Source organism: Ruditapes philippinarum, unplaced genomic scaffold, assembly GCF_026571515.1.
Source record: "Ruditapes philippinarum isolate M1 unplaced genomic scaffold, ASM2657151v2 ctg1988_1_1_1_1, whole genome shotgun sequence".
Classification (NCBI taxonomy): Eukaryota; Metazoa; Mollusca; class Bivalvia; order Venerida; family Veneridae; genus Ruditapes; species Ruditapes philippinarum.
The window spans coordinates 75531-91996 of NW_026856138.1; the positions used below are offsets into that span (position 1 = coordinate 75531).

A 16466-nucleotide genomic window follows, 5' to 3' on the forward strand; every position below is an offset into this window, starting at 1 on the left:
GAAAAAAATGAAAGAAAGAAAAGGAAAATAGATATGCATGTGGATACGCCGTGACTCATTTTCCACGCTGTCAACTACCCTTCCCAGGGGCTGATAGACCGTAATTGCATTATTGACTGGAACATAAGTTGGACAGTTATTTTTTTAACAAAAAAAGAAACGTTTTTGTACCTTTCCATTGAAGATGTTTATGCATCCTTTTTATGTCTTAAAAGTTGGTATTCTATAACAATTTTGTCTTAAATTCAGATTCGGAACCTCTTGCTGATCATAATACAGTTTTCGTGATCATACACAAATTCGATGCAAATGATCGAAAAATTACGATTGTAAAGTCTCGACGTGTTATCGGCATGCCTTATTATAGTTTGGATCCATTTCAGGTGCCGACGTTTGACCCTTCAACGCCCGACACATCATACAGTGGAACAATAAGTGACGCCACTACTTTAGCAACAAGTATATACGCCTTCTCGGTGGTGGATACAGGATCAGTCACATGTACTACAGATAATGCAAAATTCGAAATAAGAGAAGTGCCACCTAGTGAGTATCTTTAAATACCTTCTCCAGGAGCTTTCTTAAGTACCTCATCCGTTTTATTTCGGACTTTTGATACGGTCCGTGGTTTAAGTAAAAAGCTGTATCATACAGACTGTGTCATAAGGACCCTTTCATTTAACCGATTGGCCAATCGGATCACTACTACGCGTTTTGCTGTTTTTATGCTTCGCAATATAAACCTCCGCCACTGTAAGGAGACATAATGGAGACTTCCTGTCACATGGTAAAATGGCGGCCTCCTAAGGTAGGAAAAGATTCCGCCATTTTGTTTGTTTAATTTAACTTATGTCAGTTGTAAATTTTCACGACTCAGTCCTTATTTATTGTTTTCCATTATATTCGGGTCATTTGAAAAGAAAACAATAGTAGAAGAAGGTTCTAGAAAGAGAAATACTGTGGGATTCGTCATTTGTTACTTTCTGGTGGATGATCATTCCCTGCCTAATAACCTGGGCGAATTGCGTTGATGTGTGTTCTGCGTACGTGCCAGAAGTATACCGAAATGGCCGATGTTTGACGATTGAAGAATTAACTGTACCGTGAGGAATTCACTTTCCTTAAAATATTAAATAATGTCTGTCTGAAGTCTAATCTTTTTGAAGAGTAATGCATTTAGAGACTTTGATATTTATAAACATAATATGCGTGTTTGTTTTAAATATGCTTGTATAAGTTCATTTATTTAATGTTTATTTTTAGATCACGAAATTTGGTTAAAAAATGTGTTAGCTACAGACTTGAATTTTGATGTTACGCCGACGGAAACCATGACAATTTCATGTACCGACGGAACAACCACTATAACAAGGTCGTATTCTGTGCCAATATCTGATGAAGTAAGTATATTGTAGTATGTTCTATAATTCTGCCTAATTTTAATCATATATCAAGAGTTAATAGCTGTATTAGACTGACAATATTTTTCATAATTATTGTTTGCACTCTGAATAAAAGGTCATTTTAATTTAAGGCGAGCAGCTGTGTAATCATCACCAAGTGATTAAATTAGTTTGTGCATCCATCTGTTTAGGTTATAGTATCATTGCGCCACCGCCAGTAGTTAATTCTTGTCACCGTTCCTGGACGATTTCAAAATTGTGAAAGCTCACCGATGATTGGCTGTTTGAAAGATCACGAGAAGGTGATTTTCTATTGGTGCCTGTCAGATCCTAATGCGAAGCGTTAATTAGAAGCTGATTTTAATCAGATTGAACTGAGTAAGAACTGCTGTATATATTTTATTCTTCTTTATCACATCTACTCTGTTTCAGCTACCAGTTCTTGCTAACCTAGGAGGAACGACTGGCCCCATAGGTGACCTGACCGCCATAGGAACTTCGGTCTTTCAGTTTACCGTTACTGATCAAGATGATCCGAATACTTGTACGGTATCGAACGCCGATTTTTCGATCACAGAGCTTAATCCTGCCACTGCTGGAACGCAATGTAAGACGCCCATATTGTGTTCTTTAAAAGGATCAGTATTTTTTGATATTTAATATCACCTCAGATCTGTACACCTTTATTAAGACTGTAGTGTTCTTGTCTGTTCTTAAAAAATGATTTTGACATTTAGACTATACATATATCCAATGTTTCAAACTCAGCCATTATCGTTATCTGTCGTAAGAAACCTCCAGAAAGAACAACAACAACAAAAACAACAAAAAACCCACCCATGTTGTAATGCACCGAGCAAATAGTTTTATTTCTTTTACAGAACTATTTCCAAAATGGAGTACTGTAGCCCCATTTATCATCAAATGTTTCCATTCAATATTTATCAGGCAAACTTTGAGAAAGCATAATAAAAATCAAATCTTTACAGTGGCTGTCTTGCGGCATTGTATTTACATTGTTATTTAATCATAGGGAAACAAACATACTGAACTTTATTTACTGTAAAAACCGAGAAAAAAATGTACATTTTGTCATTTTAGTGTACGACATCGTGACGGCGGCGACCCTCAACGAAGACACGACGCCAACATATACGTTAACGATATCATGCGACGACGGCACAAATACTGCGGTTACGAATACATTGACGGTGACGTTATCCGATGAGGTACAAAACGACGTCATGCAGTCGACGACGGCATGAAGCCCAATTTTTGTATCACATAACGTTACTTATTGATTTCAATGTTATTATAACGTTCAAGTACTTATGTTGTCATGTCAACTGTCCACACGTAGTTGCCCAAAAAAGATAAATAACAACCTTTGCTTTTTGTTGGCGCAATAAATGTGTTAGCCAAGAAGGAAAAAAGGCTATGTTTAATTCAATGCAGGATCAAATTTCGATCATGACTAAGTGGGTACGCTATCTAGATAATATGATAGAGATGATAGTTATTCATGATCTGGGTATTATGATTGCTTAAATGACTTGAAAGTCGGTCTTTGATATTACAAGTCCGGTACGAAATTAACCTGACTTAAACATAGTTAATGCATGTATTCATTTTCGTTATCTTCGAAATGGTATGTGTCCTTTTAGTTATGAAAACTGTGCAACATACACATTCATTACCCAGTAATTGTATTATCTATTTTGATTTCATATTTAAGGCACCAACGCTGACAGGTTTGGACATAACAACAACGGCGTCAGTTAGTGACGGTGTACAAGCGGCCGAGATAACGCTTGCGTCATTAACCGTGACCGACGCCAATGACGTCACTGCAGTCCCGATAGCGTGTACAATTCAAGCGCCAAATACTGCACTTTTCCAGTTAACAGGAGCACCACCAAGTAATTGAATAGTTTACTATGTTTACCTTCTCTTACAACAGATGCAAATAATTTCAAATGGTAAAAATTACAAAAATGTAAGCTTGCTACATTATCACATTCTATAGAAATTAGGACCGTTTGCAAACCTTTAGTGCGTGTCATTTGTATTCTTCCGGCAATTTGGTAAGTTGACAACAATTTGTTTCAGGTAGACGGTGACAATTGATCTCTAGATAAAATAATTTTACACCATAATAAGTTCAGTATTTAAAGAGGTGGTCGTTTTGCGTAGATAGTGGCAATCGTCTAAATGTAGGCAATCTTCTAAACGTGGAAATTTCTATTTGTTAAACTTTAACATTTATCGCTTTGTTGTATACCGAACTCTTAAACGGAATTCTCAAAACTTAAGAATAATCAACTATAAATATATATATATATATATATATATATATATATATATATATATATATATATATATATATATATAGTTTTAATATATGAATAACGTATATTATGCGCATTTAACTAAAGATATGGATGTGAAAACCGTAATAGGACAGACTTTAGAAACAGCATCAGCGCCGTATGAAGTAGTGGTACATTGTGACGATGACGAGGCTGGGAATACAGTCAGCGGTACAGTGACTGTACCTCTCGTAGATACAGTATGTGATATATTCTTATACGGCCATATAGTATCACTAATATACAGTATGTGATATATTCTTTTACGACCATATAATATCACTTGTATACACTATGTGATATATCCTTATATCTACTTCATAAGTAACTTGGTATGCGGATGACGGGGTTAAATATTACAAGTATGAGAGCATGAGAAAATTAACAAGTGAGGTGAGGTGAGTTGAGGTGAGTTGAGGAGAGGTGAAGTGAGGTCAAAGAGGAGAGGTGAGATGAGGTGAGTTGAAGATAGATGATGTGCTTTGAGGTGAGATGAAGTGATAATAAGAGAGGTGATCTAATGATCGCTAGCCGTATGGGTTCAAACCCCGTCAGAGGCAAGTCGCTGTTTCCTTGAGCAAGAAACTTTACACTCATTGCTCAGTACTGGTTGGTTCCAGGAACGGATTCGAAAGTGTGTCTATAAGCTTATAGCTTCCTACACAATCGAACTAAAATAAATTCCGTATAAACCAATAAGAGAGGTGAGATGAGATAAGGTGAGGAGTGAGGTGGTGATAGGAGAGATAAGCTGAGTTGATGATAGGAGAGGTGGGGTGATTGAAGGGGAGGTGGGTTGAGGTGAGAAAAGGTTAGGTGAAGTAAGGTGAGGTGAGCTGAGTTGAGGTGAGCTAAGATGAAGTGATGATAAGAGATTTGAGATGAGGTGAGGTAAGCAGGAGTGAGGTGAGGTGAGGTGAAGAGAAAAGAGTTGATGTGAGGTGAGGTGAGGTGACGAGAGGTGAGATGAGGTGTGGTGAGGAGTGAAGAGGAGAAGAGTGAAAGACAATATAGTGAATGAAGTAGATTGCGAAGAAGAAATAACAAATGAAAACGATTAATTGACAAGTGAAAGTTATACAATGCTTTTAAAAATGTAATTGTAAATATGGTAAATTTTGAATACACAACAAACATTTATACATACAGAATATACCGTATCTTGTATGAAGTAAAGAAACAATTCTAGGATGTACTGTTCAGTGCATTTCTTTGGTGTTATTCCTTACTGTCACAAATATTTAATTGCTTTCATTTTGTGTCATATACTCACTTAAAAGAAATCTTTGAATTGACTATCCTTAATTAAATTGACGGCAACTTTAAAGGGAATCAAATTAAGGGTAAGCTTTAGTTTTTTTCAGTATTATTTTATGTGTATTTTCAATTAATCTGAGCTGATTTTTCTTCGCTTAGCCTCCTGTATTCGTTGATATGCCTGCAACACTGGCGCCGGCGATATCCGATGCCACTGACATTGATACTTTATTACATAGCTTCTCTGTGACAGACACTGCGTCTGCAACTATAACATGTTCTTACACCGCCACAGCTCCGTATGATGATGATTTTGAACTACGGGGAACATCACCAGGTACTTATTAGATGTACACCAGCAACTTTGTGCATTTATTCGCTGATGTTGTCTTTATTTGCTCAATCAAACCAAGCCTGCAACATTTTCAATTTTGTCGTTTTGGGCGTTCTTTAGGGATTTCGATTTTTCTCTATTTTAAGTCATGGGAACATTGTTACTAGCCTGCCATTCAGGCGTTGATATTTTTTGCTTATTCATAACATATGCGCTATTTGATATTCGATCTGTTTTAATAATATCGATGTCGATTTTTCGAACAGAAGCACATAAAATAATCGACAAACTGGAACCCAGGCTACATTGTTACATGTTAAATGGCGTAACAATAAAATATCATTGACATTTTTCTGGACAATATTATAGGTTTGTTCTCTGATCTTTTTTGTTGGCTTTACCGCCATCCCAACGATGTCAGAGATGTATTTTAATGTATATTGATTTACCTTTAAAGATAGAACAAGATCCTTGATACCCGTTTTTGCATTATTATTGCTGGTGCTTGCCTATAACAACATGAACTATTCCAAGTAATGTCATTACAAAACTGACAAACTGTAACAACTTGTCTTTTTGTGGTATTACTCCAAGTTAGATGGTTTAATAAAGGCCGTTTAATTCCTTTTTTTATATGTTGCTGTTCATATCGTACCGCCTATCTCCTATATGCCCCATAGGGGACATTGTCACACTGAACTGCAACTTGGATTCATGTTTTATTTCTGCACAGTAATCAGTTGGTTCGTGTATTGCCATTTGAATTAAATGCATATGAAGTGAAAACAAAGTACATGAGCTAAAAAGGTTTCATCTTCTTTACTTGCTTGTTAAATATTTGATTCAAACAGCTTTAAGCTTTTTGTAGATATACATTGTCCAACGTTATTGTTCCTCTGTCCTAAAAAGAGTTTTGTTGTTGTTTTTTTCTTCCTTTTCAGGCTTCGAGATCTGGCTTCTGGCTGCCAATGATTTAAATTTTGACGCTCTTGCCTCGGTACCTGTAACAGTCACATGTACTGACGGAACGACACCTATAACTGAGGATTTCACTGTGGAAATATTTGATGAGGTAGCTATTTTAGCACCTCAACTGCTTGATTTGAATGAGCTTTTCTCTCTTTCATTTGAAAATCATTACCGATTACCTGTAATCGTTATCTGAAATTTGATGGAAAGTTCCCATTTGCTGGTTATTTTTCTTTTTAATTTTGACTGGTCCAATAAATATTATTTTATGCGTTTGAAAAACAATACAGCTATTATTAGCAAACTACAGTATAAGACCTCAACAGACTGCTTTCAGGCACAGGTTTGTCTGCTAGAATTATCTTTATCCCAAATTTCTCTCACAGTATTATGTTCATCATTGAATAAAATATTTTAGTGACCGAAATTTATTGAAATCGATGAAATTCTTACGGACTTCGTCTTATTTGAATAAATTGAGTAAACAATGTATGGGAAACTGCTTTCCATATAACATGATAAGTAAATCTGGTCTTTTCTTTAAAAAAAATCTGCCAGTGTTTTTAATGACAATATATATTCATATCATGACCAGAATTTCAAACATAACATATCTACTTTGTGTGAAAACAAAACATGTTTATTTTAAATTTACAAAGAGACTTTGTAACAATTATCAATAATTTCAATATTAAATTTGAGCACAGTATATCTTAAATGATAACTGAGACACTTAAACTTACTTTTTAATTGACTATATACTCAGTAGTCCAAAAAATCATTGTTATTCTTTGACTATCGAGAACTTATAATTGTTATTGACATTTGGACATTCAATTTTGGATTGTGATTGAAAGAAAACTTTGACCTTGCCTATGAATGTGGAATCTTAAAAACTCATAATAATTACCCACAATTTTCATTTGGTAGTTAACGTATATGTTCACAATTAATCTTAGGAGAGTGACTTTGTTTATGAATATGAATCTGTTAATATGTTAAGATTTAATTTGGATTGTTTCTTGGAGGAGACGTGTCATTTGATTTTAAACGAATACGTCTTATTTTGTTTCCTTGAAGTGCCGAGTAACGTTTTACTTATACCAAATACTAGAACCCTTCTTATTGAAATTGTTTTTAAAACATATGAATGAACAAACAAACAAAACATAGAAACACGAATTAAAATTACACAGGTAAAGGAGCGCCCTTGGTCTAGTGGTTAAGGTTGTTGACTTCAAACCACTTGCCCCTCACCGCTGTGGGTTCGAATCCCGACAGGGACTTTGGCTTCTTTAATGTGAGGGAGCTATCCAGCTAGCTTACGGAACGTCGGTGGTTCTACTCAGGTGCCCGTTCGTGCCTGAAATAATGCACGGAAGGGCACCTGAGGTCTTCCTCCATCAGTAAAACTGGAACGTTGCGATATGACCTATACTGTGTTGATGTGACGTAAAACCCAAAAACAAACAAACAAATACACAGGTAAATCTCCAAACATTATGAAATCAACAAGTTTCCTACTTTTTCAGGATCCAGTATGGACCGGATTACCGACTGCAACGCCATACTCAACATTGTCAGACGCGGAAACAGCGGCAGTATCCTTGTATACATTCTCTGTGGCCGATTCAGACGATACTATTAATTGTGCAGTTGATGCAGGATCTGCTGATGCAACGCATTTTGAAGTCAGAGCGGGAACCCCACCAGGTAAATAATCAAATATATTATCTAAGTCTATGATATTAGTTGTTTTATCGGAATCTTAATGATATAACAAATTGTATTTTGTCCGTCCGAATTACCGTAAAAAATCATCAAGCATATACTAATTTATAATTAAATGACCTAAACGTTTTGTCAAATTTTACAGACGAACATGGTGCCGCAATTGTCTTCTATAACATACTTGCATAAACACGTTAGTTTTGAAAGACTGACGGAAGTCCAATTAACAATAAACAAACAATGAATGTGAAAAAGACAAAAAGTGCGGCTGCACATGTTTTCAGTAGTATGAGTTTATAGTAATTGCTCACATTTCATTCCCAGTTATATTTGTATTTTTTGTAGAATTTGAGATATGGTATAGGGGTGCTCCACCGGCTTCTCTGAACTTTGAAACGGCCTCGTCTCATGACGTCCCTATAGTATGCGATGATGGTGCAGCATATACCCAAACCGAGACCTACACAGTTAACCTCGAAAACACCGTGAGTTATCTCGTCCACTTTGAATATCTCTTGAAGAATATTTTGCTTTTATATCTTTTCATTTTTATGTATAGAAAGCAAAGCACGTTTCTCAATTCTGAGTAACTCTTCCAGCGAATTATTTCAAGTTTGCATCTATATCTTATGCTTAAATCTTATAATTATATAGTCTTTTATTTTACACTTAATAAAATGTCACCGATTATTTTCAATGTCACCCGGTTGTTAATCTATAGTCTGGGACTCGGTATTTTTATCAATCAATATGACTTATTGGCTTGAAAGGTGAAACGACATATTCGATTGGCTGATTATTTTCCAAACGTCTAATGAAAATAGCGATAACAAAATGGTTGCAAATATTACGCAGTGCAATAAAATTTATTATATACTTCGCCAAAGTCCTAATAAAATAATGAATATACGTATAATGGAACTGAAAAAGGCGGAGAGTATTATAAAGAAAATGTTAAATGAATTGTGACTGAATAATTGTTTGTTTGTTATTGTATTTATTTTCTAAAACATCAAGTGCTTTTCTTCAGTTTCGAAATATTTTCATAATGTTAACATGCCAGGTTTCAATTTATTTAATATGTTCACTCAGCGTTGGTATGTTCAGTATCCTCATGACGTTTTAAACGCTGGTTGTATCAAAAAAGTATTGAAAGCAACCATGAATCTAACTCAACGTGTTTTTTGTTGTTTTTCGTTTTTTCGATAAAACTTATGACAATGTGTAACTTTAAATGAAAATTTATTCTCTATTCTGAATTTATCACAAAGCCACCGACGTTTGTGAATCTTCCCGATGCATCACCGACAATTTCCGAGTCAGTTACAACCAAGACATCTTTATTTACTGTTTCCGTGTCTGACACAACAGGTAATATTATTTACTCACCTTCTAATTTATTATTATTACTATCATTTTAACTAGTCCTGCTATCAATATCCCAAATAGATACATAATGTACGTCAATTGCTATTGTTGAGTCTTGTTTTGCACGCGCTTTGAGTTCAAACTGATAACACAATTTTGATCTGAATTTCCTGCTCATAGACCTATTGTTTCACTTTACCTCAAATCTGTAGCAATTACGGGCAACTTGCTCGTTATGAAAGTGACGTGTTGCATTATTTGCTGTTCGTAATTTTTTCAGAGGCAGTTTGTTACTTGTCCGATACTGTGACAGCTGCAGGCATTGAACCTTTGGAGAAAGGAAATGTTGCATTACCTATTACAGGTAAGTATTTTCAATCATGGTACCACTGTAGGAGTTTTTTGTTATGGTAGGACACGCGTATGAGAACGGAAAGGTCCCGTCGAGTCCTGTGTCTCGTACGAGTATAAGATGACAGCGATGAATCAAGAGAACTATCAAAGATCACTGTTGATTGATTAAAATATATATGTTTTACCTGGAACAGAGAGATTTCTAAAGAGCGAAAATAAGAAGAAAAAAATAAATTGCCTTAATTCTAAACCTTATTAAATGAACTGTCAGAACGCTAGAATTTGTAATAACTTGTATATGTACAGAGCTAATTTTACTTGCTCATATGTGCAGTCATAGTTGGCTTTTCAAAATTGTTTTTTTTTCATCTTAATTTAATGAAATGTAATAATTTTAAAGTTTAATCTAGATAAACCGTTTCACCAACTGAGCATATCACGTACTGGCAATTCTGTTTCCTTATTTTTTTATTTTGTAATTGCAGAATATATTGTATACGCTTGGCACATGACCGGATTTGATGTTGATGTACCACCAGGAACTATATTTATTGACGTGACTTGCGGAGATTCTGTTTCTACCGTCACAGAAAGACTCACAGTAACCATACTTAACGCTGTAAGTAGGCAATGAATATGGTAACTGTAAATGTAAATGTAGGCATGCAAATAAATTTGATGATACACCAGTGAATTCCGCGCTCGGTTTAATCTTGCACTATTAAGAGATGAATCTGCTCGTGCATGCTCTTATTTGGCTAGTGAACAGATATGCATATAGGGATGGCAATCCTATTTTCCCTTTCATTTAGGTCAGTGTCGTCGTTTGTGTCACACTTTGCTTAAGTTTTTGAATCACCCCTCATTATCACAAAACCCACTAGGATATTGTTATATTTACCTGTTTATAATTGCATTGTTATCAATAAAAGCCGAATTACATTTATATGAGATCTTATTCTCGTACAGAAAAACAATTTAAAAGACATCTTGAAAATGAAAATTGTCTTTTTCAAAGGATACAATAATATCCAACTTCATACAATGAACCCACACCATCAAATAACTTCTGCTGTGTTTTATTATCAGGGTGAAAATCTTCAGTAAAAACAAAACAAAATAATATCGCCTGATATAAAAAAAGTATCGCAGATAACTATTCACTTAAATCGTATTATATACAAAACACTGAAGTTACCGATATCTATATGTTTCTTTTTTAAATTCCATTCTTTATAGAAGACAAATATTGAAATCGGATGAAATCGAAAAGGTGTCTCTAAATTTTTTTAAATGTATGAAATTCTACGGTTACAATATACTACAGGAATTTCAAAGCATTATATGTCATCTATGTGCATTTGTATGCTTTTTATACTAAATTATTGTTCATTTTTATGCATAATAAATGCATGTGCAATTCTCTGCATACGACATACTATTCATTTAGCATACTTGTGTCACAATATATATATGCGATCGGCAAGCTCCCAGAAATTTTATAGGTAAAACAGTTTGTTGCTTTTCATGCCTTATGTGATTCTTTTGTTTTGTTTTTTGTTTCTAAAGGCCCCAGAGATATCCAATCCTGGTGGAACCTACACTGTATCAGAGGAAGAGGCCGATCAGGTAACGCTAAAGACACTTAATTTTGTGGAGTTCGATGCTGCAGATGTCACGTGCTCAATGACAAACAATGATGGCGGTCCGTTTGATGTTAGTGGTAAGTATTTAATAAGTGGATGACATGAACAAATTGCAATTAAATGCTTAAGATAACATGATCACGCGATTGCATAATGTTTTTTATAGGTCAACCTTGTGAAGTAAAACGTACTAAAAAAATCCTTTTGCAACCGCCGCAACAACCAACAATGTACCCCACTTGAACTGTATATTTCCAACCAATAAAGCTGAAGCTGTTAACGCTTCCTTTGACCAATGTCGCTTAACCTTTTGTTAGGTGTAAGTGTTTTCCCTCCCAATATGATTAATTAGTGTAATTATGTAGGTTCTCATACATGCTCATATAAGACTGTAATCCTTCATGCATCACTGCTGTAGGTGGTATTTAAAATGAAAAACAAAAATGAAATAAAATTTAAGATAAACGGAAGTTATTGGTCTTATCAAGTTTTATTGGGAAAATCCACTATTATTGATCTTTAAGTTAACAAAAGTGTCAGTAAAACGTGTTTCCGCTTAATCTACTGCGTCAGTAAATAGAAAATATAATTTTTTAACATTGACACTGCAAGGAAGTAAATGATGGTCTGGCTCTATACTGGTGGCAAAAGCTAATCGCTTTCGTTTTCAGCAAGTTAAAAGTTAAACCAAATAATGAGACGGATAGAGGTGTTACTTTTTGACATTGTTATCATCTTCTTAATGAGGAAAGAAACAAAAAAACTGAACACGGCCTTTTCATGTTTATAAATACACTCGCTTTGTTTCAATGTTATGATCTGGGAGCTTTTTAATGCATGTTAATAGAGTATGTTATTTGCTCCTATGTTTTGTTTCAGGTTTTCAAGTAATAAAAACTGCTGGGGCTTTAGATTTTGAGACAACTCCGTCTTACACGCTAGAAGTTACATGCGATGACGGCACATTGTCAATCACAGATACTATAACTGTCAACGTTGAGAACATGGTACGTTATACATTTTTATTTTATTTACAGTAGCCATAGTAGAGTACGCTGTACATAATATGCAATGGTTTGCAGCAAAGTCGCCAATGTTGAGAACGCAAAATGTTGAATATGCACGTACTTAGTTTTGCTCATTTGAGTCTTGATTATCGACCGATTGGTACCCTGTATGTATTTAATTCGGATCATTTAAAATCGCTAACTTTAAGAAGGCTTGCACTTTGTGTGTCTTTATTTTTTGCCAAAGTATAGAACGCGAAACTTTATATTGTTCTTCTTTCTCGTTTACTGTTGCCAACAACGATAACGTGACACGTTAAAGCAATGTCAGATCAAGGCGGCGTTTATACGGCGTCAAAAAAAATACGTTAAACCAAATTAGCGTTGTACTATCACATGCATCTCAAAAACGATGCGTAGATTGCCAACCGACGACACTTTCAGCTTGCTTAAAACAAATACTGTCACTCAACATACTGATAAGATCGAAGTAGGATCGGTAATTTTAGTGCCGCAGTAATCTCTTTTATAGTGTCAAAAGAGTGCAGTGAAAAGGCACAGGGGTAGCAGTGCGAAGGATGATGCTTCCACGGTTGTTGCCCGAAGATTGTACTGCGTTCTCTGAGATGTCAATTCGTGTATACCACGCTTATACTGCGCTCTTCTACAGACCTTCGATTTTTTTTTAAATTATTTTTATTTTTTATTACTCTCTAACTTCGACTGCACAGAGCTGACACGGTGATCATTTTCAATGCATTTCTATTGCATTGATCGGCATTTTCAGAACTATACTGAATATACAAAATACTAGTAATAAATAATGGATGCAAAGAAATATTCATTTTATCATTGATGTTGAACGGTAACTAACCGGGATAGTACATGCAAGCGCAGCAAATACACAACTATGAAAATTCGTAAAGCTAGTTGAAAACAACAGAATGGAGTAAAAGGATTTGGGTTCAATAATGGATCGACGGAAATGGTTTCATTTATGTTAAAAACAAATTAATGGCGTAGATCTGTGTGTGCATTTTGTTTTATAGATAGTGAAAACAAAACTCTTTAACAGGCAGTCAGGGCAGTATGGACACATCGAAAGCGCCATGTGAGCGCCTTGAAAGCACTGAGAACTAAAACGCCACAATATCGCAATCAAACATCGAGGAAGATCCGTATCAACAAAGTCCCCATTTACACGAAATATATTAGTTTTTTCTTGTGATCTCTCAGCACTCTTTGATCTTTAACAATACCGTGAAAATTTGGTATATTGTGGTAGTTTATTTTGTTTGTCTCAATTAATGCTGGAAATACATTATATGTACATAATTTGCTCTGCCTATAGAGGCAAACATCTGTAATGTATAGTGCGCCTAACAGCATCCAAAGAGTTAAACATGTATGTTTGTTTTCTATCACTCATAGTGGACAATGCCGAACACGCAAGGGCACGTTTTAAGTATTTTGCCTGATTTGTCAATGTATATACTCTGAAATAAGATGTTCCAATATTTAAATACCATTTGACACTTTCACATAGCATCGTATGATACTGTAGGGAGTTATTTGCGCCATTACAATAGGAGCACTTCTTGGATCTAAGAATAAAACGTAATATATAATAAAAATGCAGTAAGTTGATCAAAACAAATGATAACAATATTGACACTGTCGAGAACGCAATAATCCGTTTAAAGTACTTTGTCTGATTGTCAACGTTCATACTCTGAAATAAGATGATCCGTATTAAAATACCATTGTGTGATACTGTGGGGGAGTTTTTGCGCCATTACAGTAGCAGCACGTCTTGAATCTAAGAATAAAACGTAATATATAATAAAAGATATGTTGTAAGTTGATCAAAACTAATGATAACAATATTGATATAAAATACCTTAAATCTTCTTCAAGGGACCTGAAATTACCAACCTTCCAACGGCGGTAGAAATACCTGAAGAACAGGTTGCCGAGGTATCGCTTATTGAATTAACTCTTTCGGAGGATGCCTTTGATTGCAGCCAAGTAGCGCCAGTAGAGTCGGAATTCGTCGTTAAATATGTTCCAGCAACAAGCTGTGAGTTCCTTTTAACTTTTTCTCTTTTTTTTTCCTAAATTTATGCAATATGTTACACAACCGGTTCTTCCGAGGGATCACTTTGTTTCCAGATTTTATACTTCACAACAGCAGGTGCTGTGTGGCAGCTGTAAAAATATGACCCGTACTTCACTTCAGTGTTGTTATATTTTTCTGGTCCTTCGGGAACATTGATGCCAGTACTATTAAGTGTTGAGAATTTGAATATCTCTCTAGCCGGTTCTAGGGGCGTGAGGGACGTTGCACATAGTCATTATCCCTCGTGTACTCAATCAAACCGAGTCTGCAATTTTCTTTTGATTTTTTTGTGATTAATGCTTCCAAGGGATCACTTTGTTTCCAGATTTTTCAATGATCGTGATGCTCTTGAAAGTTTATTCGGCACTTAAAGAAGGCATTTGTAATATCAATAAGTTTTCTCTAATCAAATGTGCGGTCAAAGATAAAATTACGTTATATTTTACTTGAGAAGATTTGTCATTTAATTTGTGATGGAAATTTGACACACAAGTATGCGAAGAAGCCTTCACAGAATAAGGCGTGATCAGGTGAAATAAAAATATGATTCCCTTTTGAATGTCTCTCAATTGTACTTAAAACAGTGACTGTCCAGTAAAATGTTTACATGTAAGTATAAAAAAAGTATATGGCGGTGAACCATTTTTAGGCTTTAAGCAATCATCCCTAAACATTCACAAAACCATTCTAATATGTATGTCAAAAACTTTGTATTTGTCGGATAAATGCCAATCTGATTATTATTGCATGTATCGTTAGCCATTTCCCTGCTGGAACCGGAAGTGACCGAAAGTCTTTGCAACAGGTAATAAACCAGGGATTTAACTCAATACAGGATTGGAGCAGTACCTCTAGACGCTTGCAGAAATCATGATCACAAAATAGACAAATATCTTTTTTTCGCCGATTTTTACATTTTTCATTCATTATCATACATAAATCGGTGTGAAAAGATGAATTAGACCTATTAAAGTTCATTCCGTTGGATAAAAAGGCAAGATTTTAGCATTTTATGATTCAAGCGCCTTGCCCGGTATATACCGGAATACGGTATTTAGTGTGGTGCTCCGATCTTTTTTTTAGTGTCACTCTTAAACCAGATTAGCTTGCTCATTCCTGTTTTCTGACTACTTCTGGCTGACTTACTTAAACCTTCCAAAACTGATAATGGACATCTTCAAAAATGGAAGACAAGTTCGATCCTGTAGGTTAATGGTAAGCGAGTCAGTGACTTTATTTCTCTTCATTCACAGCATGGTCAGTATTTTATGTGAGCCAAGCTGTGGCAGGAAAGGGGTTGAATTACAAAGCTAAACCGTCCTATGATTTAACAATAGTATGCGAGGACGATAGTGGCGCTCAAGGTGCTCAGAAGACGTTAACAATCAATGTTTTAGACAACGAAGCTCCAAACTTTGACAACATTGGAGGTGAGGATAGTGGAATAAACAACATTTTTATGATGATTTTGTACCAGTCTATTTTCAAATCCCAAAAATTTTAACTCACTCATTGGTATTTCCTTCGAATGAACGTTTGCTAACAATGCTTCAGAATTATTCCATATTGCTTGTATTGTTTTTCGTTTTCGATCCATATCGCAACTGCTCGGTCCTTTCCGCCAAACTTTAGATACAAATGACTTCTTGCCTGTAAGGGAGTGGTATTTCGAATCTTTAAGCCTATAATGAATTGTTAGCCTGTTAACTTGCCAATGCCAGTAATGTATTTTCAAGAAATAAATCTTTTTTTATTTGTATTTTTAGACAACCAAACTGGTTTACAAATACATGTAGAAAAATACTTAAGAAAAATAATTTCTAGCAAAAGGACTCTTATTCAACAGACATCGGGCGATTAAAGATATGTTTGTACTATAAAACATCTATAAGTGAGAAAATGGCCGTTA

The 16466-nt window shown here is 35.1% G+C and overlaps 1 protein-coding gene across 3 annotated transcripts in view; it reads left to right on the forward strand.

Annotated features, from left to right (window-relative positions):
• The window catches only part of LOC132745549 (mucin-17-like), a 96919-nt gene that overhangs the window by 13914 nt on the left and 66539 nt on the right, over window positions 1-16466 (forward strand). For all 3 annotated transcript variants that reach the window (XM_060734496.1, XM_060734498.1, XM_060734497.1), the window contains 17 exons: window positions 384-546; window positions 1264-1400; window positions 1836-2010; window positions 2505-2632; window positions 3139-3322; window positions 3839-3972; window positions 5189-5366; window positions 6305-6435; window positions 7865-8045; window positions 8409-8548; window positions 9335-9434; window positions 9712-9795; window positions 10271-10404; window positions 11355-11508; window positions 12311-12438; window positions 14356-14518; window positions 15811-15987. In XM_060734496.1, coding sequence (XP_060590479.1) covers window positions 384-546; window positions 1264-1400; window positions 1836-2010; window positions 2505-2632; window positions 3139-3322; window positions 3839-3972; window positions 5189-5366; window positions 6305-6435; window positions 7865-8045; window positions 8409-8548; window positions 9335-9434; window positions 9712-9795; window positions 10271-10404; window positions 11355-11508; window positions 12311-12438; window positions 14356-14518; window positions 15811-15987 — 2491 coding nt within the window. The remainder of the gene's footprint in view (window positions 1-383; window positions 547-1263; window positions 1401-1835; window positions 2011-2504; window positions 2633-3138; window positions 3323-3838; window positions 3973-5188; window positions 5367-6304; window positions 6436-7864; window positions 8046-8408; window positions 8549-9334; window positions 9435-9711; window positions 9796-10270; window positions 10405-11354; window positions 11509-12310; window positions 12439-14355; window positions 14519-15810; window positions 15988-16466) is intronic.